The 23,193-nt window shown below is 38.9% G+C and overlaps 3 protein-coding genes across 3 annotated transcripts; all 3 read right to left on the minus strand.

The window, feature by feature from the left end:
* Positions 1-5,489: 5,489 nt before the first annotated feature.
* On the minus strand, positions 5,490-6,461 carry LOC100662454 (olfactory receptor 2AG2). The gene has a single exon (XM_010602552.3). It carries the CDS (start codon positions 6,459-6,461, stop codon positions 5,511-5,513), a length of 951 nt encoding a protein of 316 aa, XP_010600854.2. The 3' UTR covers positions 5,490-5,510.
* A 6,943-nt stretch (positions 6,462-13,404) lies between these two features.
* On the minus strand, positions 13,405-14,595 carry LOC100663298 (olfactory receptor 2D3-like). The gene has a single exon (XM_064289208.1). The coding sequence runs from the start codon at positions 14,414-14,416 to the stop codon at positions 13,493-13,495; it is 924 nt and encodes a 307-aa protein (XP_064145278.1). The 5' UTR covers positions 14,417-14,595; the 3' UTR covers positions 13,405-13,492.
* Positions 14,596-20,354: 5,759 nt separating this feature from the next.
* On the minus strand, positions 20,355-21,724 carry LOC100663015 (olfactory receptor 2D3-like). Its single transcript, XM_010602551.3, has one exon. The coding sequence runs from the start codon at positions 21,541-21,543 to the stop codon at positions 20,527-20,529; it is 1,017 nt and encodes a 338-aa protein (XP_010600853.2). The 5' UTR covers positions 21,544-21,724; the 3' UTR covers positions 20,355-20,526.
* Between the last annotated feature and the right edge of the window lie 1,469 nt (positions 21,725-23,193).

Below are 23,193 nucleotides of genomic sequence, written 5' to 3' on the forward strand. Positions count from 1 at the left end.
GCATAGTCTAGCTCATCCTAACATAATCGCATGTTCCACATAATCACGCAAATGGTTTTAAAAGACATATGTGTGCTTATGTCTGATCTTGACACTTTAATGCTTAATATCTTTCAATGCCTCCTTATTATTTATACGATGCAGTCCAAAATCTTTATACATCACGTGAAGCCTTCCTCTCTATATTTACTTTTAGGTCATTCCTCATAGACAACCTCTTCTTCAACCATATTAAAATACTTGTTCTTTTATGTCTGATTCTCTCTACACTTGCTGTCTCTGTCTGTCTGAGATACCCTTTTTTCCTCCAGTCCTGTCTAACCAGAGTGTTTGCTACTCAAGGAGAGTCTTCTTCAATGGCGTCATCATCAGCCTCCCACTACCACCACCCAGCAGAGTTGATCAGTTCTTTTGTTTTGATCATCTTCCTAGCACTATTGGTACAGCAATATTCACACTTAACTGTGATGGGAATTTTCTCAGTATCTATAGATCAGTATCTATCTCAGTATCTAAAACACATGATATAGATCTCTTCATTAAAATCCTTTCCAGAACAAAGGTTCATGATGGTGGAGTAGTGCAGGGGCTTGCAGACAGCCACATAGTAGTCATAGGACACCACTCTCAACAGTGCACACTCTCTATACCCTGCTAGGAGGAAGACAACTATCTGTATTGAGCATTCAGCAAAGGAAATGTTTTTTTGCTTTTTTTTTTTTTTTTTTTCCTTCTTCATTTTATGGGCCTGTCTTATCTTTGGCTGAAGGGTGAACCTCAGGAGTGACTTCAGTAGTCAGTTAAAACAAGATCTGGACCTTTGGATCCTGGAAAGTCCCAGCAAGATAAATTTGGCTACAGAAGTTTGATTTTCTTTTCACGTTGATGTTTACTCCTGTTTACCTGTCAGTAGAAAGAAAATGGATACATTCTGAATGTTTGACTTCACAAACTCTGTAAATAAGTGTAATGTTAACAGGCATACCTTAATGGACTATTGGATTTTAGTTGCTTCTGACCAGGTTCTAGTTACCTTTAAGATGCATGCTGTTGTTTTGTGCAATTTACAAGGTTTTTGTTTTTTCCTTTTCTGAACCAGTTGGAAAGCTGAGTATCACACTCAACATGATTTCCTGACTAATCTTATTGCTGAGATATGTACATATTGTTAACTATGTAGATATATTGGGGGAGTTATCTTTGATTTAATTTATTGTTTTTTTTCTCAAGAAATACTTTGTATTTACTTCGATTTGGGATCTGAGAATGAGGTGAACTGGTTTAGTGAATTAAAAAGGCTGATATTTTGTTTTTAGATTTCAAATTACCTGCAATTCCAGTAGACCCACTCCTAGCCTGAGAAGGAGAAAGGAATCCAATCTCTAGCTAGAGATAGGTGGGACCACACAGAATGGGAAAGGAGGTTGTAGACATGCTTGTCAGAATTTCACTGAGCCCCTCACTGAAAATTTGATTGTTCGTGGCTCCTGTTTACATATAGGTATGTAACAAAAGGATATTGGTGCTATATCTATCCTGTGGAAATAATAATCTCTTCAACAAATGATTCTGGGCCCACTGAATTTCCATACACAAACGAATAAATTTGGACCCATACTTCACACCATATTAAAAAAAAACTAACTGAAAATGTATCAAAGACCTAAATATGGGGCCTAAGACCATAAAATTCTCACAAGAGAGCATAGGGGCAATGCTTTGGAACCTAGCCTTCAACAATGGACTCTTAGATATGACACAGAAAGCACAAGCAACAAATGACAAAATAGATAAATGGGACTTCATCAAAATTTAAAACTGTTGTATATCAAAGGATTTTCTCAGCAAAGTAAAGAGACAACCTACAGTTTGGTAGATAATTTTTGGGAACCTTGTATCAGATAAGGGTTTAATACCCAGGATATATAAATGACTCCTACACTTTAACAAGAAAAAGTCCTATCAAAAAATGAGCAAAGGATTTGAATAAACATTTCACCAAAGAAGATTTACAAATGGCCCAAAAACACATGGAAAGATTCTCAAACTCACTGGTTATTAAAAGAAACAAAATCAAAAACTGTTGCTGTCAAGTAGATTCTAGCTCATGACCACCCCATGTGTTACACAGTACAGCTGCTCCATAGGGTTTTCTTGGTTGTAATACCGTAATCCACACACTTAGAATTGATGGCTATCTAAGTCGTTTTTATGCTCATTGATCATCATTGGTAATGATATTAAAATACACATTTTCTATTTTATAAAGTATATACTCTATCATTTTCTTTGTCAGATAGATGACTCATAAATCTTTTTTCCTTCTTCCATCTTCATGCTGAAGTATAATTTTCAGAATTTAAAAACACGCATCCTGCAAATGGAACCAAACCAAAACCAAATCCACTGCCATTGAGTTTATTCTGACTTATAGAATAGAGACCTTATAGGACAGAATAGTACTGCCCCATAGGGTTTTCAAGGCTGTAAACTGCCACATCTTTCTCCCCTGGAGTGATGATATATTTACTAATTTATTAGTGAGGGAAACTGTAAGATGATAAAGCTAATTCAAAAACCATTTGAGGAACAAGGGTTTATATATTTTATTAAGAAAGCTATTTTAGAATGTTAGAAAAAAAGATTGTCAGGTTAAATACAAAGTTGGATGAGGTCCCAGAGAGCAATAAATTGCAACCATTGTGGTTAAAGATTTATAAATCTTACTCTTGAGAAGTTATTTGCAGCTCTATAGGACACAAGACCACAAACTACCACATAACACCAGGAGTTTGTGTCTTTAATTAATAGTAAATTACAAATTCAAGTAATTGTATATTCTAAAAAATTACATAACCCTTGAGTCAGCCTATCAAATAATGCAGTAGACACAAAGATGTGCTGCCCAGGTCTTCCTCGGAGCCTTCCTGGCAATCTCTAGAGAAATTATTCAAGGATTGCCTCAGACTTTCATTTACTCTGCTGAGATCTCGGACTGAAGATGAGAGAAGGAGGAAGTAGACATTGGGAAAGGAAGAATCTGCTGCCCAGCTGTTGGGAGTGCAGTCAAACTACAGCCTCCAGCTCCCAGCAACTTTAGGGTCTGTCTCAGTTGCAGAGAGCATTTGTCCCCAGTTCTCACTTTTCTGGGGCAGCCAGTATCCATGACTGAGCTAGGAAGGGTTCACTCTGTTGGGCCTGACGTAGGATGACTCTGTCTGGCAATTCTCACTCCAGAACAGAGCTTTTTGATGGGCTGGACAAGCTTTGTTGAGTCTACATCAAGTTCTATTATCCCTCTGCCCAGTGCTGCTTCCTCCCTTTCCTTTTATACAAATTGGTCCCTGACAAACATCCCACACGAACTCCAAACTCTACTTCAGCATGCCTTCTGGCTATTCAACCTGTAACTAACAATGTTTTGACATGACATTTGAGGGCTGGAATGACTGCCCTGGAGAGTGTAGCTCAGGAGTTCCAGCAGGACTGATGATTATAGAAAATACTCATAAAGAGCTTATTATGTCCCAGACACTGTTGTAAGCACTTTACATATATGAACTAGTTTAACATTCGCAGCTCTACAAGGGACGTACTTTTTAAGCCCCTTTTTACAGAGGGTTCAAATAACATGCCCAGGTCTCACAGACAGAAAGTGTTAGACCTGGGAATAAAACTCAGGCAGTCTGGTTCCAGACTCATGATTATACTCAAGAATCAGTCTCAATTTTAGCACTAGGAGCTTGTACCAAAACTCAATGTGATAGGCAGCTATAGCACTTTTGTTCAGTGGTAGTAATTGATATGGAAAGAATTAAAAGAGGTTGATGCAATAGAATACTTTTCCTGGAAGGTATGACAGAGGTAAAGTACTCCCATAACAAGAAAGAAGGTGCACCAATTTTAAATGACAAAAATCCAGGACTTTAATCAGCAAGTAATAATTTAGTAAAATACATACATGTACAACAAAAGAATGAAAGGAAAAATTTATAAGTGATTTTTGTTTCTTTCTAAATTTCTGAATTTTCTTAGTTTTTGTAATGAACTTGATTGAGTTTGATAGATTAGATTTAGCTTTTAGATTTTGGATTAGTCATATAGATCAAGAAATTTAGAATTATTTCTGAAGAGAATGAAAGTATTTCTGAGTTTTCACTTCTCACTTTTCTCAACAATAATGTCCCCTATAGAGGAGCCAAGGTACTCCGGGACTTCTTAATTCAACGGATTTAAGTTCCCAGCTTTTATTATAAATCTTCCCACAGTGACAAATCAAATGATAATAATAAAGTATGTTTGAGCAAGCTAGAAAGTGAATTATATATTTTATCCCTTTTTAATGTGGAAATATGTATATATATATAGACACACTAACCTCAAGAATATGAGCTCCTCGAAATTGTTTTGATGTTTCAAAATGCCTCTGTATGTACATATAAGTCACTTATTCCTTTATTCAAACAATATACACAACAAATTTTCCTCAGTGTTATTGTATCCTAATATGAATATTTTTACATTCTATTTCTTTATTTCTATTTTACTTTAGGCAGAGTAAAAATGTCCTATTTCAAAAAGACTCTGTGAAAGTTTCCAAGCAAAAATTTCAGTTTCCACTTATCTAGCCTCTTGTACTTTCCCAATGTAGGCATTTGTCTTTATTTATGTAATCAATATGAACTGCTCCTAATGTCTGGAGTACAAATGTACACATAAAACTATTATTCTTTCCTACTAATTGGTCAAGCATCCATCTACCTCATAAACAGAAAGTTGAATATAGTTTTGAGGTTTCTTGTCTCTATTAATTGTCTAAGATCCAGTACAAAAGGTAGCAGTCTTCCTCTCGTATTAAAAGGCTGTTGGAGTTTGGTCAGTCCAAGACTACCATTGTTTCTCAGGGATACACTATGTTGAATTTCAAACTTTATCCGCAACCATGTCTACTCAGTAATTGTGTCAGGATGATGCCCTACCACAGAGTAACTTTAAGACACATATTCAATGTTTTGTTTTGTTTTTTTCTTTTTCTACTCACTTTTATAGCATGAACTTCCAAGGACAGGATGATATGTCCCAAGTAAGCACAGCTTAAGGTCTCTATGCTCGCAAGATACAAACGAAAAAATAAAGGATATTTATAGAGTATATGCATCATCTCAGATAGTGTATCAGATTAAAGATCGATTGAACTGATTATGTTTATAATTCTTTCACCCTACTGTGGTGGCCTCATCTCTGGATGGCACTATCGGTTATGCACTTGACTACTAATGGAAAATTTCATGCTGCAAACCCACCCAGAGATGCTTTAGATGAAAGTCCTGGTGGTCTGCTTCTGAAAGGCCATAGATTTGAAGATCTTATGGAGCACAGTCCTACTCTGCATACATGGGGTCGCCATGAGTTGGAATCAACTTGATGGCAACTGGTAACGTTGGCCTTACGTGAGTACATGATTCCTCTGATTTGGAGAAGGAATGGAGAAGGCAAGCCATGAGCCTCTCCTAGAGTGTGGAAGGTGCCAGCAACAGGTATTTTCCCAGGACCCTCCTCAGGGCCCCCACAACCTCCCTATTCCTCAGGCTGTAGATGAGAGGGTTCAGGGCTGGGGTGATGATTGTGTAGAAAACAGAGATGATGTTGTCCTGCTTGGGGCTGTGGAAAGAACTGGGCAAGACATACATGAACGTGGCAGTTCCATAGAACATCCCAACCACGATAAGGTGGGAAGAGCATGTGACAAGGGCTTTCTGTCTTCCTTCATTTGAGGACATGTGGAGCACAGTAAATAAGATTAATATGTAGGAAGCAACAATGACAGAGAGGGGAAGCAAGAGGAAAGTCACGCCCATCACATATACCAGGAGCTCATATCTGGAAGTATCAGCACAGGCCAACTTCAGCAGAGGTGGGATCTCACAGAGCAGGTGCCTGATTTCCCGGGACATGCAGAAAGGGAAGTGCATGGTATACAAGGTGTGTCCTAGGGAGCTCAGGGATGCCAGAATCCAGGAAGTGACCACCATGAGCCAGCAGACCCTTGGCCTCATGAGGACCATGTAGTTCAGAGGATGGCAAATGGCCACATACCTGTCATAGGCCATGAAGGCCAGTAGGAGGTCCTCAGCACTACCCAATGCTAGTGCTAGGAACATCTGAAGGGCACAGCCTCCAAAGGAGATGGTGTTTTCTTGGTGCAGAAAATCCACAAGGGCCTTGGGAGTGACAACAGATGTGAAGAGGAGGTCCATGAGGGAGAGCTGCCCGACCAGGAGGTACATGGGTACATGGAGTCGGACATCCATTGTGATGACCAGGAGTAACAGGCCATTGGTAGTCAGGGCCAACATGTACAGGACTGCAATTGTGGCACAGAGCAGCTCAGGAGAGCCACTGTCATTCAGAATGCCCATCAAGATGAAGCCACTTCCCAAGGAGGAGTTCCAGAGCTCCATTCTGTGTGTGTGTGTGTTTTTGTTTTGTTTTGTTTTGTTTTTGCCTATACCTAGATGGATTCTCAATGAAAGCTTTCCTGCTGCCCACCCTAGCTTTGTAGTGTTCCAGGTCACTGAGGGATGAACATTAGATATCCCATGGAATGAAATCTTTTCCTCTTGGCAGCTAAGCTTGCTCTTCAGATTTCTGAATTTTTCAATTGAATTATGAAAAAGCACCAGACAAGTGGGGAACAGGTATATTGGGAATAGCAAATCATTTAGAAATGTCTTTTAATAAGGTATCCAGGAGAATAAGCACAAGCAAACATCTTTGTTGATAAGTTTCTCTCTCTTTATATTAACAAAATGTACTGGGCATTGTTTAAAATCCAGGTAGTTCTCTGATTAAAAAAATACTTGGGTTGCAATTCAAAAATTGTTTAAAAAGTGTTGTTTACAATGCAGCTCTTTGACATCTTCCCTAGTTGTTATGTCTGTCTTTATTTTCATGGCTCGTTGCTGTTGACAGCTTCTTCAAGAAAGGAGCCTATTGGTTCTAGGACCACTTGTTTTCTTGTAACTTCCTCGTATTCTTGATGAGCATATCGTTATTCTGCTGGAGTGAAAGTAAATTCTGGGCTGCACTGGATAGTATGGTGGTATAGGTTTTAGAGGTGAATCTGTAGGAACGGTTCAAAGGATGTTTGCCTATTTACAGGTAATGATAACATGTTTGTTAGGAAGGAGATGTGGAAACAATGACAGGAGAATTTTGCAAAAGCATGGCAAAGCATTTGTGAGAAAAGGAGTGAGCTACAAAAGGGAAAAGGTAACCCAAAGCTACCCTGTCACCTGAAAGTCACAGGAAGATTCTGAACATGGAAAGCAGGTACCTCTATCTCACAAATGTAAGCAATACCAGGAAGGATACTGGTCTTGCTGAATCATGAATTTTTGTGATAGTACTGGGTGAGAGGAGTTGAGGATGAAGAGGAAGTGCAGCTGTGAGGGTGTGTGGGGTAGCATTTACTTAGGTGGCTCTTTGTGAGGATCTTTCATAGGTAGATGGGGAGATTAGGAAACATTTTGGAGGAGAATTCTTCATCTGTCCTTTGTATCATCTGTACCTATTCCTCCAATATTCTGTTTATGTCACCTGCCTGGACATCTCAGAGTTGAAACATTTAATTGGTAGGATCATAAAATCCTGAAGTTAGAAAGGCCATCTGATCCAGCTGCTCTTTCATTTATTTCTTTCAATTTGCTAAGGACCTAGCGGATCTAGTGTTATTTCACGAACGTGAAAAATTCATCATACAAACAACTGCATAGATCCAATGGTGATTATTGATATATAAGGAACAATATAACAAACTAAGAGTCCATATAACTGAAGTTTTAGGAAAGGATTCTGCAAGTAAGTGACAAAAAAGCTACAGACTAAGGACAAAAAGAAGGTAGCTAAGTAAAGAAGGATCAGGGTAGTACTGACAAAGGATGTGTGAAGGTCAGAACATCTGAAGCGTACTATAAGAATCTCATCTCTGCTTTTGCTACAGTGAAGTTTAGGCAAGAAACCAACCAGAAAAATGTCCTCTTTAAAACTGTGTCTCATCATTTGTTCGGGTCTCTTTCTCTTGCCTCACAAAACCAAAACATTGATTGGCGGTGTATATTTGCCTATTGCCAACCACAAAAAGACAAGCTCAAAAATAATTTTTACCTCAGTGTCTGGTAAATATTGGACTTAATAAATTTTTTTTTTTCTGTAAAAAGCTGAATGGATGGATCAATGAAGGAAGGAAAATAATTAGCTGGGCACATTTCTCTAGATTTCTGCCCCAGAGTTTGGATATGATTTCAAAGAGCAAAAGATGCAGTGCTTAGGTAAGCTAGTATAATCAAGAATCATGATCCCATTCACCTCCTTCCTTCCTCTGATCCAAGTTCCCTGCTTTCCCTCCTTTTCTGTTCTCTGGTTCCTCTTCCCTAGGACTATCTTAAAAGCAGGGTCAGGGAACATAGTCTGGGATCACAATTCTCGTTCTCAGAGTCACAGAGCAAGAGCCCCCTTTCTGGAAAGCTGCTGTTGGCGCAAGAGGACCTAAAACCAAGAACAGTTATCAGAGACAATGATTAACAGAGAGACATTGCTGGACTTCATGGTCAGATAGTAACAATATGGAACTAAAAAATTGTAAACATTTATATAAGTTATTTTTCTATATCATTGCCCGATAAAAATTTCATTGACTTCAATTGGCTTTTTCTGTGACTATAGGACTTTTTTTATAGGACTTTAGCGACAACTAGGCTTCTAGGGAAGAGGCACTTCAGCTGATTCTAGATGGTCCACTTTGGGATATTACCCATTTTAGGGCACAATCAGACTATTAGAAGCCAGAACAACGCAGATGTACTAAAGGTTATATGCTAATCCTTTTATCCAGAGGCCAGCATCAGGATGTAGAGGAACCCAAGTCCATACTTTTCTCCAGGTACAAGGTTCCTGGAAGGGAGTGGGTAAACTATAAAGTCCAAAGCACTAGAGAACTGGAGAAATAGAGTAGTGTATGGTGTTGACCCTCTTTCTCAACACTTCCAGACCCCACATAGTTCCTTGAAACAAAAACAGAGCCCTTACCTCAAATGGGCAGGGGTATAGCTGCCTGACAACATTCATGGCCCTGAGGTTCACATAAGGGATAAAGATGCTCAAGACAGTAAAGAAAGAAGAGGTGCTTCTTCTGGAAGGGTGGGATATAGGCATGTGTATGACTGTGTCTGAGATCGGAGGTCAAAGACTCCCCCAGGATTCCTAGCATTGCAAGTCCTCTCTGGGGATGAAGGTGGATGCAAATAGGCAGCTGAGAGAACCTAGGGATCCAGTGTAAATGAAGAGCTGTCTCTCCCCTACCTTGTCTCATCCAACTCCCCTTGTTGAAAGAGCCTTCGTAGCCTTGTAGTGGCTCCGACTCAGTTCTTTAGTCCAGGCACTCAAATTTCATGTTTTTCTATCCTGCTTAGTATCCATGATTAAAACTGAGCACAGGAGAAATTTGGGGGAAAAAATAAGGGAGAAGCTGCCCAATGGAGACCCTGTAGTACCCAGCCTCACTGCTCTTAGGGTAGCAGTGAACCAGGCAGGAGTCATGGTCTTATCACCTCAGCTGAAATGACCTCCCCTGACCATACTGCTCCAGGAAACAGCATTTTAATGAGTCCCCTGGGCATGTTCTCTGGCCTGCCACTCCTGCAAACTTCATCTTTTAAATGAGCTCTGAGACTTTGGGACTTCTTTTGCCCCATATGGACTTGCTGAGGCTGTTCCTAAACCCTAACTAAATACACAGTATCAGCAACTGACCTAAGAAGTCTCTGGCCAGCCCTCTGTCCAAATTATAAAGTATGTCTCAAGGGTTCTGCAAAATGCTGCCACTGGATCCCCTTTGGGCCTGCACTCTGGGATATTACAAACGAGAGGGAATTGGGCTCCAGTTTTTCTGTAATTATCAGGTCTTCCTTCATTGACCTTGAATTAGCATGTAAGCACTGATTTATTGGACCTTCTTACTCTTTTCTGTGGTGTAGTGGTTAAGAACTTGGCTACTAACCAAGAAGTCAGCAGTTCAAATCCACCAGCTGCTCCATGGAATCTGTATGGGGCAGTTCTACTCTGTCCTATAGGGTTGCAATGAGTTGAAATCAACTCTGTAGCAACGAGTTTCTATATTTGTTTGCCGACTGCATTCAGGGTTTTAAAACATTTATTCAATCTGTATGTTGAGCAAATAATCAGAGAAACTGGATTATATGAAGAAGAGCATAGCACAAGGATTGGAGGAAGGCTCATTAACAACCTGTGATATGCAGATGATATACTTTGTTTGCTGAAAGCAAAGAGGATTTAAAGAACTTATTGATGAAGACCAAAGACCATGGCCTTTCGCATGGATTACACCTCAATATAAAAAAAACAAAAATCCTCACAACTGAACCAATAAGCAACATCATGATAAAAGGAGAAAAGATCGAAGTTGTCAAGGATTTCATTTAAGTTGGATCCATAGTCAGTACCCATGGAAGTGGCAGTCAAGAAATCAAATGACACATTGCATTGGGCAAATCTGTTGTGAAAGACCTCTTTATGGTGTTACAATGCAAAGATGTCACTTTGAGGACTAAGGTGCACCTGACCCAAGCCATGATGTTTTCAATCGCCATATATGCATGAGGAAGCTGGACAATGAATAATGAAGACTGAAGAAGAATTGATGCCTTTGAATTATGGTGTTGGTGAAAAATATTGAATATACTATGGACTGCCAGAAGAACAAACAAACCTGTCTTGGAAGAAGTATAGCCAGAATGCTCCTTAAAAGCAAGGATGGCAAGATTTCCTCTCATATACTTTAGACGGGTTATCAGGAGGGACCAGGCCCTGGAGAAAGACATCATGCTTGGTGAAGTAGAGGGTCAAAGAAAAAGAGGAAGACCCTCGACGAGATGGATTGACGCAGTCAATGAACAATGAGCTTAAGCATAACAAGGATTGTGAGCATGGAGCTGAACTGGGCAGTGTTTCCTTCTGTTGGACATAAGATCACTACCAGTTGGAACTGACTTGAACGCACCTAACGACAACAGTGGGCTGTCATTATTACTCAATTACAATGAGGCTTTGAATCATGTGGTTTTGTCTGCACATGGTGAAAGCATGAGCTGTTGTTTTCATTGCTGCCAGTGTTTTTATAGAGCAGATTTTGTCAAATTTTCTGTTTTAGCTACAATATTGTGGTAATTAACATTTGTGAACATATATCAATAACATTTTTGAAAATGAAGTAGTAATTAAAGGAAAAGAAAGAGAAAAATTTAAAAAAGTCTTGCACTCTGTTACTAATGATCTTTTAGCTAATAATGTAATTCAGTGTAGAAAGATTTTACTAAACAATTTTGTTATATCTGTATAATCTGAGAAATATTACATTTAAACAATTTACAACTACATTTTTCAATGATTAAAATTGATAATAAACAGTACTAAGGATTCTGTATGGTCTGGTATGGGAGGAGGTCCATGGGGGTGGGTGACACCATGAGTTACCCCACTGGGCAACACTAACCCTAGTGATGTCATTGAATTCAGAGTCACAGGATAGATGCTTCTTGGTCTCCAAGAAGGACAGCTGAGCAACAAAGTCATCTCAGAAGTAAGCTTTATTGAGTTCAGTCAATGCAATAAAATATCTAGTTAAGTTGATATGCAGCGTGGTTTAGCTTATTCTAAAACAATGCCAAGATCCATGTAGCCATTCAAATGGTTTTCAAACACATATATCTGATCTTGACACTTTAATGCTTAATACTTTTTAATGCCTCCTTATTATTTATACGATGCGGTCCAAAAATCTTTATACATCACATGATCTACGTGAAGCCTACCTCTCTATGTATGCTTTTTGATCATTCTTCACAAATCACCTCTTCTCCAAGTATATTAAAACCCTTGTTCTTTTATGTCTCATTCCCTCTACACTTGCTGTCTCCATCTGAGATGACCTTTTTCTCTCCAGTCCTGTCTAACCAGAGTGTTTGTTATTCAATGAGAGTTCTCTTCAATGGTGTCATCATCAACCTCCCACTACCGCTACCCGGCAGAGTTGATCAGTTCTCCTTTTGCTTTGATCTTCTACCTAGCACTATTGGTACAGCATTATTCATGCTTAACTGTGATGGGAATTTTCTCAGTATCTATCATGTTGTCAGACACATAGCGTATGATCTCTCTACTGAAACCCTTTCCAGAACAAAGATGCATGATGGTGGAGTAGTGCAGGGCCTTGCAGAGAGCCATGTAGCAGTCATAGGACATCACCACCAGCAGTGCACACTCTGTACACCCTGCTAGGAGGAAGACAACCATCTGTATTGAGCATCCAGTGAAAGAAATGATTTTCCACTTCACAAAGAAATGGACTAGCATCTGGGGAACGATGCTTGTGGAGAAACAGAAATCAGCAAAGGACAAGTTTTTTAGGAAAAAGTACACAGGATTGTGAAGTTGAGAGTCAGTTTGAATAAAGATAGCAGTAATTATTATATGAAGAATGAAAATAATAGACCTCTCAGATATTTAATAATAGGCTAAGTAAGTGTCAGTTATTAAGTGAGGAAATTTCAGAGAAGAATAAAGCATTAGGTAGTTGGATAGTATGATCTATAAGAGCTCCTTCACACTTGAAATTAAAGATTAGATGAAAAATCCTCTCCCCACATAGTATCTAAAACATAAAACTTTTGAAGAAATGTGGAGCTGGGATCATACAAATTGCCAAAATTAATCTTTTCAATTATTGTCCTTTAGAATGAAGCTTCTAAAGTGAAGTATGATCAGGCTATTCTCAATTTCACTGAAGGGAAAACTGGTTAATCTTGCATGTTGAGACCCTCTACAGAGTACAGTACAAACTAGTTCATATATTGACAAGACCACCCGTAATTTGTTTCTAAGCATTGTTTCCTGTCACATATTATTTCTCTTTAACATGCCCTCACATTCTCATTTCTGTGCTTTTGGTCCCGTTACACTTTCCTTTAGGCATCTTCTCTGCCCTATTACTGCTTGTTGAAATCTTATTAATAAATCAAGTCTCATTTCAGTACAGTAACCTTCATGAAATCCTCCTGATCTTCAAATAAGCTATTGCCCTTGCCTTTGGTACACAGTAATTTTCCTTTTTCTTACCTTAGATTATTCCTTCTTTATTTAACTTTTAAAATATTGTTCTCTATATTTCTGTTATCTTGTTTTGGACTTTAAGTTCTTTTAAGGAAGACATGGTTTTACGCACGTTGTGAGGTGCTGGATACAGTACATGCACAGAGCAAGCATTCAATAAATATTTGTGGAAAGAAAATAAGCTGAGTAAATCAAGAGAAGAAAAGGATGAGCATATTGGAGATGCTATTGTAAACACACAATTAGAGGTACATTGTTTGCAAGTACTTGAGAAAAAATGTCAGAAATAACTGCCTCTGATGGCTGACTATCTTCCAGCCAGCTTTCTCAGAGCCCCCTTCACATCCTTGTTCCTCAGGCTGTAAATGATGGGATTCAGCATGGAAGTCATAACTGAATAGAACACAGAGATGACCTTATCCTTTTCACTCATTCCCTTGGAATTGGGTCTCATGTAGGCAAATATTCCAGAACCATAGTAGAGAACCACCACAGTGAGATGGGAACCACAAGTGGAGAAGACCTTGAGCCTCCCCTCTCCTGACTGCATCTGCATCACAGTGGAGAGAATATGACAGTAGGAAACAAAAATGAGGAAGACAGGAGCTAGGAGGATCACCACACCCATTGAAAAGAGGGCCATCTCAGCCTGGTAGATGTCTGCTGAAGCCAGCTTCAGAAGTGCGGGAGGTTCACAGAAATAATGGTTAATTACATTCTGTCCCTGGTAGGGAAGACACAGTGTAAATGCACTGTCCACTGAACACACAAATGCTCCGCTGACCCAGGACACCGTGGCCAGCCGGACACAAACCCTCTGGGTCATGATGGTGGAGTAGTGCAGGGGCTTGCAAACAGCCACATAGCGGTCATAGGACATCACTGCCAGCAATGCACACTCTGTACACCCTGCTAGGATGAAGACAACTATCTGTATCGAGCATCCAGCAAAGGAAATGCTTTTCTTTTTCACAAGGAAATGGACTAACATCTGGGGAACGATGCTTGTTGAGAAACAGAGGTCAGCAAAGGATAAGTTTTTGAGGAAAAAGTACATGGGAGTGTGAAGTCGAGAGTCAGTTTGGATAAGGATTATTATGAGCAGGTTCCCAAATACGGAAAGAAGGTAAACAATCAGGAAAACACAGAACAACAAGATCTGGACCTTTGTATCCCGTGAAAGTCCCAGCAAGATAAATTCAGCTACAGAAGTTTGGTTTTCTTTTCCCATTGATGTTTATTCCTGTTTACCTGTAAGCGGACAAAGAACAGGTGAATCCTGAATGCGTGATTTCACAAACTCTGTAAATAAGTGTAATGTTAACAGGCATACCTTATTGGACAATTGGATTTCAGCTGCTTCAGAACAGGGGCCAGTTACCTTTAGGATGCATGCTGTTGTTTCCTGCAATTTACGGGCTCTTTTGTTTGTTTGGTTTTTCCTTTCTTGATTGAACTGATAAGCTGAGTATCACACTCCCCATGGTTTCTCGACTAATCTTTATGTCAAGATATGTACATACTGTTAATTGACTATGTAGGTAAATTAGGGGAGTTATCTTTAGTTCAGTTTTATTGTTTCTTCTCAAGGAATACTTTTTATTTACCTCAGTTTAGAATCTGAGAATGAGGTGAACTGCTTTAGTCAGTAAAAAACAAAAACAAAGACAAAAAACACATTTTGTTTTAGATTTCAAAATAACTAGCAGCTCATCAAAACCCAGAGATCAATGGCAAATTCATCTATATTAGAGCAGGACATACATTTTGGGATCAAAATATAAATTGTAGTTATTTATTTTTGGGTTTTTTCCCCATAACATTTTTACAAAGAGGCTACTTAAATAGCAGTCAAAACAGAGTAAGGAAAAAAGGAAATTTTTGTCAATGGATCATAATCCTGGGCCTGGCCCTGGCTCTAATATTTCACATGACAAAAAGTAAAAGTAGCATGAAGAAATAAGATGCTCAGAAATCATCACAATGAGACTTACATGCCCAGGACCTTTTTGGAGGAAGAGAGGCCAGGGTCAACCAGCAGCCTTGAAGTTCTGAATAGGATATTAGCAGATTGTACAGCTTCACGGCACACACACCCTCATCTGGTCTCACCTCAGCTTCAGCTGCAATGGGCAGCTTTAACTCAGTTGGCATTGCTGACCTTACCACCTCAAGGACCTGATGCCTGATGGCAGTCTCTCAACATTCTGCTCCAGGGTTTTGGAATTATGGGTAACCTTCAGAGACAACCTTCAACCAATGAGCAATAGGATTTGATGAATAAATGTGTTAGACATTTCTTAGAGGCATTCTGTGTGTTTCTTAGAAATTGAGCCCTACAGAATTGAGCCGCCATTGTGTTTACCAACCTTTTTCATAACCCACCCCCTATGGAGCCTTTTTAGAATTTTTTGCCCTTAATCAACACCCCTGTGGAATTTATCCTTTGCAGGGGCACATATCATTGCAATATCTAAGATTTTTCCACCTTCCAATAACCTTAGGGGCTATATTGCCCCCATTGAGAATGCATGGTCTACTGTACCAACTTCAAAAATCCACACTCTGTTGGATTTTAGTTGGCGCCTGTCTTGTGCCTCCTGCTTCCTTATCCTTGCTTCCTGGGTTCATCTTTCAAGTGAGCCACCTGCACCTAACTTCTATTCTTAGGTTGTCCTTTAGGGAAGCTAAAATGAAACTGAGAGTCAATGCTGTTTTTGTTGCTGTTAGCTGCCATCCCATGTATTACAGAGAAGAACTGCTCCGTAGGGTTTTCTTGGCTTATCTGCTCCCCTAGATTTTGTACTCCCAACTATTGATACAATTTTTACATTCAAGTCACTCTTTTTTCCTAGTTCATAAATTCCTTTATGAGTGCTTGTTAGTGATCTTATCCCCATCACTGGACAGAGATAAGTTTTCTAAGACATATCTGTTGAGCAAATCTACAAACATGTATCCCACACACATACTACCATACACACAAATTTACACATGTTTTACTTACATAACCCATACACACTTACACAACTAGAAACAATAAAATGTGAGTAAAATATAACAGATATAGTATCTGTTGGAGCAATCAGTGGGTGCCCCCAGGAATGACCTAGAAAAATGAAACATGCTCACCTGGGCTTGGCAATAGATGAATTTGCACACACAAAAAAAGTTTTTATTCTTCCTACTTTTTTTGCTCAAGAAGTACTAAAGATTATGAGTTAGACAAATACTTTACTTTCCATCCAAGACCAGGGTAATGTATGTTCATTGTGACAAGGGATAGAGCAAGGTACTGGTCTTACAGCATCAAAGCCCTTCAAATACAGTACCGTTCATGGCATTGGTCCCATCTCATTTTCTAGATCTAGAGATTTTGAAAATCAAAAGATCCAGTTTCCTGGTAATCCCTGCCTGCTGGACTTAGTAAAAGTAAAAGGGGATGGAAAGACTGAGTCAGTTAAGGGCAGGTAATATCTGGCAAGATTGTTGTTGTTCGAAGGGATTTGGGGGGATATTATGCGTAGAATCTAATCCCTTGTAGGAAACCTGAAGCAGGATTTCTGTACTAAGAATTCTATGTAAGGAGATTTAAAGACAGGTTAAAAGAAAGAAAAATGGTGCTGGAGAAGACTGGTTAATTCTCTGCAAGTCCTGTAGAAGCTCCTAAAGAGACACAGCCCCTTTGACACATTCCCTACTCTCTCCTGGTGGGCTGAGCTGAGCTAACTAAGCACAGAGCAGTTGATTGGTGAGGGGAGTCCACAGCTGAGTGCAAGATGGTGAAACCTTGGCAGCTTGAAGATTCAAATCCCACTAGGCAATTCTTACTGCATTTTTACTCTAGGCACTCAGAATGTTTCTCTATCCTAAACTTATACCAACCACTTATCTCAAAGACACAAATCTAAATTCTCCAAGGGCCTGAATAAATACTTTTCCTGAGAGGAACTTATTAAAATTGAGGACCTAAGAACTGATGTAAACAGGGAATTCCCATGAGTTCTCACTTTGTAAGACATCCTTAAGAGTTTTATATTATAATTGTAAATACAGACTGAAATCTCTGGACTGCACCTGATTCAAGCTCTATTAAGAAAAGGGAAAAATTCAAATGGGCATATCCAATAAAAATATTATATAGTCAAATATGGACAGGTCAGTTTTTTCCCACATCAGCTCAGGTTCTCTCTTGCTTTCTTATTGCCTTTCTAAGAAATCTAAGTTCTAATCAGTATTTCTTAAGAAAAATAGGTTTATGGTATTGGTTATTTTTAGTTGTACTGATTAATGTGAAAATATTTAAAAGAAAATTGAATACATATTCCTAAAAGCTAAGTCAATTGTAAACTCTTGGTTGTCCAAATTCTAGGCCACCTCATTTGTGTTGGAAGTGTTTTTAGATATTGATCCTGTCTGCTCTTGGGGTAGTCTAGTGGGGCCTGAGGTAGCCAAGCCTTCTAAAACTAAGAATAGTTTCCCTCATATACTATAGTGAGCATACAATCATAATTTTTTCATTTTCTCACTGTTTTATTTCAAATTGGACTTTTTATTTGTGGTGTTCCGTGAATATACACATTTTATCGTTTAGCCCTTGCAGACGAAACATAGAGAGGTCCATGTGGAGCAGAACTTTGACTCCTGCCAACAAACAGCATCCAGTGGCAGACATGTGTGAGTGGAAAACCTTCAGATAAACTCTAGCCACTTTTTTTTTTTTTAAGATGTCTGAGCTGGACAATAAGTGGAGGAGAAGCACACTATGGCCTCTAAACCTTGCCAAAGTTGCAGATTAACAAGGTACTAAATTTTGTTCACACTAAAAACCTTCAAAATAGAATATTCTAATTGAGTTAAAAGTTTTATGACTTTCATAAAAATGGCTAGCAAGAGTAATTAATATCAGTGAATATGAAACCTTACTAGCTGAATTTCAGCAAAAATATTTGCATAATCATGTACGGATTTGAAAAAATGAATATCATGTTTTCTGCAAACAAAACATCCTTTGCATCTGAGCTGCTGAATCCTACTGAGTTGCATAAATTGCATAAGTTATGCAAGTTATTAAATAACACTAGGACAGAGCCTGGCTGTCTATTGTCCCAGAAGTAATGAAACCTGGCTATTGTAGGTTCATTCACTGTTCAACAGAATAAATTCAGGTTCATCTCTACAGTCTACTTCATCTAAACTGAGAAGGTTTTTACCATGCTCATCAACATCCTAATTTAAAAAAATCAGTGCTATCTATATGTTTTTCACTTTGTGAATTATTGAAAAAAACATTTGTAACTCACAGTCATGTTATATTAGAGCTGGAAGGGAATTTAGAAATCATCCTATTTAATCTCTTATTGTTTTTATAAACGAGAATTTTGATTCCCAAGAGAAAGTGACAGGCCTTGGTTAAAAACTCAATAAAATCTGTGTGTCTCAAGGCACCTACCCAATATCTCTTCTTCGTTGACAAATAGTTTGCTTTCAGTCCTCATCTTACTTGACTATCCTTTTGCATTTGTCACTATTTAATGCTCCTTATATCTAGGAACTTTTGCTTTCTTATATTTATGATATCACTATGGCCAAATTCCCCTATTAGACCTTGGATAATTCTTTATTAATTTCTTCATTCTATCTTAATTGCATCTTTAAAGTTGGTTTTAACTGGGATGTTTCCAATTGAATAAATAATATAATTTCAGAGAAAAGTTCTAAAAACACACTAAAACAATAATGGAGCTAGAGAATGATCAGGAGGGACACTGCCTTCCAAAATATGTTCAGGGAGCCCATGGGGAGCTGACAATTGTGTGGGCAGTGTGCTGACAACATTGAGAAGGAGTCAGGTGTGCCACATCTGATAGGCAGAGCATTCCAGTGCAAAGCTTGGATGTTCGGATGAGCTTAACATTTTTGAGAACGAGAAAGAACGTCATTGTGGCTGAGTGTAATGGCTGTGGGGAAAGGGGTTTTAGGTATATTCAGGGTTTAGATTAAATAAATTTGAGGGATATAGTTAGGAACTTGGATTTTTATTCCCAGTGTCAATGGAGAATTTTACACAGGAGTATAACATGAATTGCCTTTAAAAGAAAGCCTTCTGAATGCTATATTGAAAATTTATTCTAAGGATTAGGAAGTTCACATAAGATGAAGTCCAAGAGGCTTGTATTAGGATGGTATCAGTGGATTGTGAGAAAGTTTCCAGATTTAAGAAAAATATTTTAGTAGTAGAGCTAACAGGAATGTAGACATACTACAGGACAAGCAAAAAGAAGTTTGGTATAACTTGCATGTTTTTGGACTGGGCATTAAGTAGATAGTGATGGTATTTACTAAGACAGATAAGAAAGGGGAGGATAATTAAGAGTCAAGTTTTGAATATGTTCAGTTCAAGTGGAAATCAAATATAGACATATTTGACTTTGTCTGGCTTCACATTAACAATTTACACACATTGTTCCCGTTCCTGTGAAAAATGAATCATGGCTATTCCCTCTACCCTTTTTCATTTCCCAATTTCCCCTTAAGTACATAATTGGCTATTTCTTTCTCCTAGAAACCTTGGCCATTTAAAAACCAAAACCAAACCTGTTGCCACTGAGGTGATTCTGACTCATAGCGACCCTACGGGATGGAGTAGGACTGTCCATAGAGTTTCGAAGGAGCACCTGGTAGATTCAAACTGCCAACCTTTTTGGTTAACAGCCATAGCAATTAACCACCACGCCACTAGGGTTTCCTTGCCTCTCTAGACTTGGTAATTTTTGCCTCTTTGTGCTCATCAGGCACCTCGTCCATGACTTCTTGCCTTTGAATTCACTATTTTTCCTTTCACTCTTTGTTGTTGTTGTTGTTAGTTGCTTTCTGGTGGATTCTGACTCATGGCAACCTTATGTATACCAGAACAAAACCCTGCCTGGTCCTGTACCATCTTCATGATCATTGGTATGTCTTTGTCCATTGTTGAGGCTATTGTACCAATCCATCTCACTGAGTTTTTTCCCTCTTCTTCAACAACCGTCTGCTTCAATAAATGTGATGCCCCTTTCTAGCTATTGGTTTATCCTGATGAATATATTTAACCCTTAAGATATTCTCTCTATATTTGTGTTATCTTGTTAGTGGACTGCAAGTTCTTATAAGTAAGGTGCTGAGTTTTGTTCATATTGTGCTTCCACATAGCAGGCAATCGATCAGTATTTCTGAAGAAGAAAATAATCCTAGAAAATAAACCAAAGGAAAGAAAGAATGCAGGTTTTGAAGACATTGCTGTCAATCACATTTCTAAGTACTTGAGAAAAAATGTCAGAAATATCTGCTTCTGATGGCTGACTATCTTCCAGCCAGCTTTCTCAGAGCCCCCTTCACATCCTTGTTCCTCAGGCTGTAAATGATGGGATTCAACATGGAAGTCATAACCGAATAGAACACAGAGATGACCTTATCCTTTTCACTCATTCCCTTGGAATTGGTTCTCATGTAGGCAAATATACCAGAACCATAGTAGAGAACCACCACAGTGAGATGGGAACCACAAGTGGAGAAGACCTTGAGCCTCCCCTCTCCTGACTGCATCTGCATCACAGTGGAGAGAATATGCCAGTAGGAAACAAAAATGAGGAAGACAGGAACTAAGAGGAGCACCACACCCATTGAAAAGAGGGCCATCTCAGCCTGGTAGGTGTCTGCTGAAGCCAGCTTCAGGAGTGCAGGAGGTTCACAGAAATAATGGTTAATTACATTCTGTCCCTGGTAGGGAAGACACAGTGTAAATGCACTGTCCACTGAACACACAAATGCTCCGCTGACCCAGGACACTGTGGCCAGCCGGACACAAATCCTCTGGGTCATGATGGTGGAGTAGTGCAGGGGCTTGCAAACAGCCACATAGCGGTCATAGGACATCACCGCCAGCAGTGCACACTCTGTACATCCTGCTAGGAGGAAGACAACTATCTGTATCGAGCATCCAGCAAAGGAAATGCTTTTCTTTTTCACAAGGAAGTGGACTAACATCTGGGGAATGATGCTTGTCGAGAAACAGAGGTCAGCAAAGGATAAGTTTTTGAGGAAAAAGTACATGGGAGTGTGAAGTCGAGAGTCAGTTTGGATAAGGATTATTATGAGCAGGTTCCCAAATACAGAGAGAAGGTAAACCATCACGAAAACACAGAACAACAAGATCTGGACTTTTGGATCCTGTGAAAGTCCCAGCAAGATAAATTCAGCTACAGAAGTTTGGTTTTCTTTTCCCATTGATGTTAATTCCTGTTTACCTGCAAGCAGAAAAAGAACAAGTGAATGGTTGACTTCACAATCTCTGTAAATAAGTGTAATGTTAACAGGCATACCTTACTGGACTGTTGGATTTCAGCTGCTTCTGATCAGGTGCCAGTTACCTTTAGGATGCATGTTGTTGTTTCCTGCAATTTACAAGTTTTTGAGTTTTTTGTTGTTGTTTTTGTTGATTTTTTTCCTTTCTTGATCTAGCTGGTAGGCTGAGTTTCACAGTCTACGTGATTTCTCTACTATTCTTGATGTTAACATACGTACATACTGTTAGCTATAGATATATTAGGGGAGTTATCTTTGATTTAAGTGTATTTTTTTTTCAAGAAATACTTTTTATTTACTTCAATTTGGGATCTGACAATGAGGTGAACTGGTTTATTGAATAAAAAGGACCATTGAATAAAAAAATATATATATTTGTTCTTAGATTTCAAAATACCTGCAATTCCAGTAGACCCACTCCTAGCCTGAGGAGGAGAAAAGAATCCAATCTCTAGAATGGGACCACACAAAATATGAAAGGAGGTTGTAGACGTGCTTGTAAGAACTCTGTCGAGCCCCTCACTGGAAATTTTATTGGTCTTGGCTCCTGTTAACCTACAGGCATATCACAAAAGATCATTGGTGATATATCCATCCAATGGGGAAATAATAGTCTCTTCAACAAATGATGCTGGGACAATTGAATTTCCATATGCAAAAGAAGTAAGTTGGACTCATACTTCACACCATATTAAAAAAAACCTACATAAAAATGTATCAAAGACCTAAATATGAGGCCTAAAACCATAAAATTCTCACGATAAAGCATTGGGGCAATGTTTTGGAATCTAGCCTTCAAGAATAAACTCTTAGATATGACACATAAAGCACAAGCAACAAATGACAAAATAGATAAATGAGACTTCCTCAAAATTGAAAACTGTTGTATATCAAAGGATTTTATCAGCCAAGTAAAGAGACAACCTATAGTTTGGGAGAAAATCTTTGGTAACCATATATCAGATAAGAGTTGAATACCTAGGATATACAAATAAATCCTACAACTGGACAAGAAAAAGACAAACAGCCCTATCAAAAAATGGGCAAAGAATTTGAATAAACATTTCATCAAAGAAGATTTAGAAACGGCCAAAAAACACATGAAAAGATGCTCAATCTCATTGGCCATTAAAAAAAATACCGTTGCTGTCAGTAGATTCCAAGTCATGATGGCACCAAATGTTACACAGTAGAACCGCTCCATAGGGTTTTCTTGGCTGTAATCCTTACAGAAGCAGATTGCCAGGCCTTTCTTCTGTGGTGCCACTGGGTGGATTAGAACTGCCAACACATAGGTTAGTAGATGAGGGCAAACCATTGTGCAACCCAGGAGCCTTCATTAGCATTGAAACCAAACCAAACCAAACCTGCTGCCATAGAGTTGATTCAGACTCATAGCGACCTTACAGGACAGAGAAGAACTGCCCCCACAGGGTTTCCAAGGAGTGACTGGTGGATTTCAACTGCCCACCTTTTGTTTGGCAGCCATAGCTCTTAACCTGTATGCCACCAGTTTCCCATTAGCCATTAAAAAACAAACAAACAAAAACCAACAAACCTATTGCCGTTGTTTCCGACTTATAGTGAACCTATAGGACACGGTAGAATTGCCCCATATAGTTTCCAAGGAGCTCCTGGTGAATTTGAACTGATGGCCTTTTAGTT

This window comes from Loxodonta africana, chromosome 7 (assembly GCF_030014295.1).
Source record: "Loxodonta africana isolate mLoxAfr1 chromosome 7, mLoxAfr1.hap2, whole genome shotgun sequence".
Classification (NCBI taxonomy): domain Eukaryota; kingdom Metazoa; phylum Chordata; class Mammalia; order Proboscidea; family Elephantidae; genus Loxodonta; species Loxodonta africana.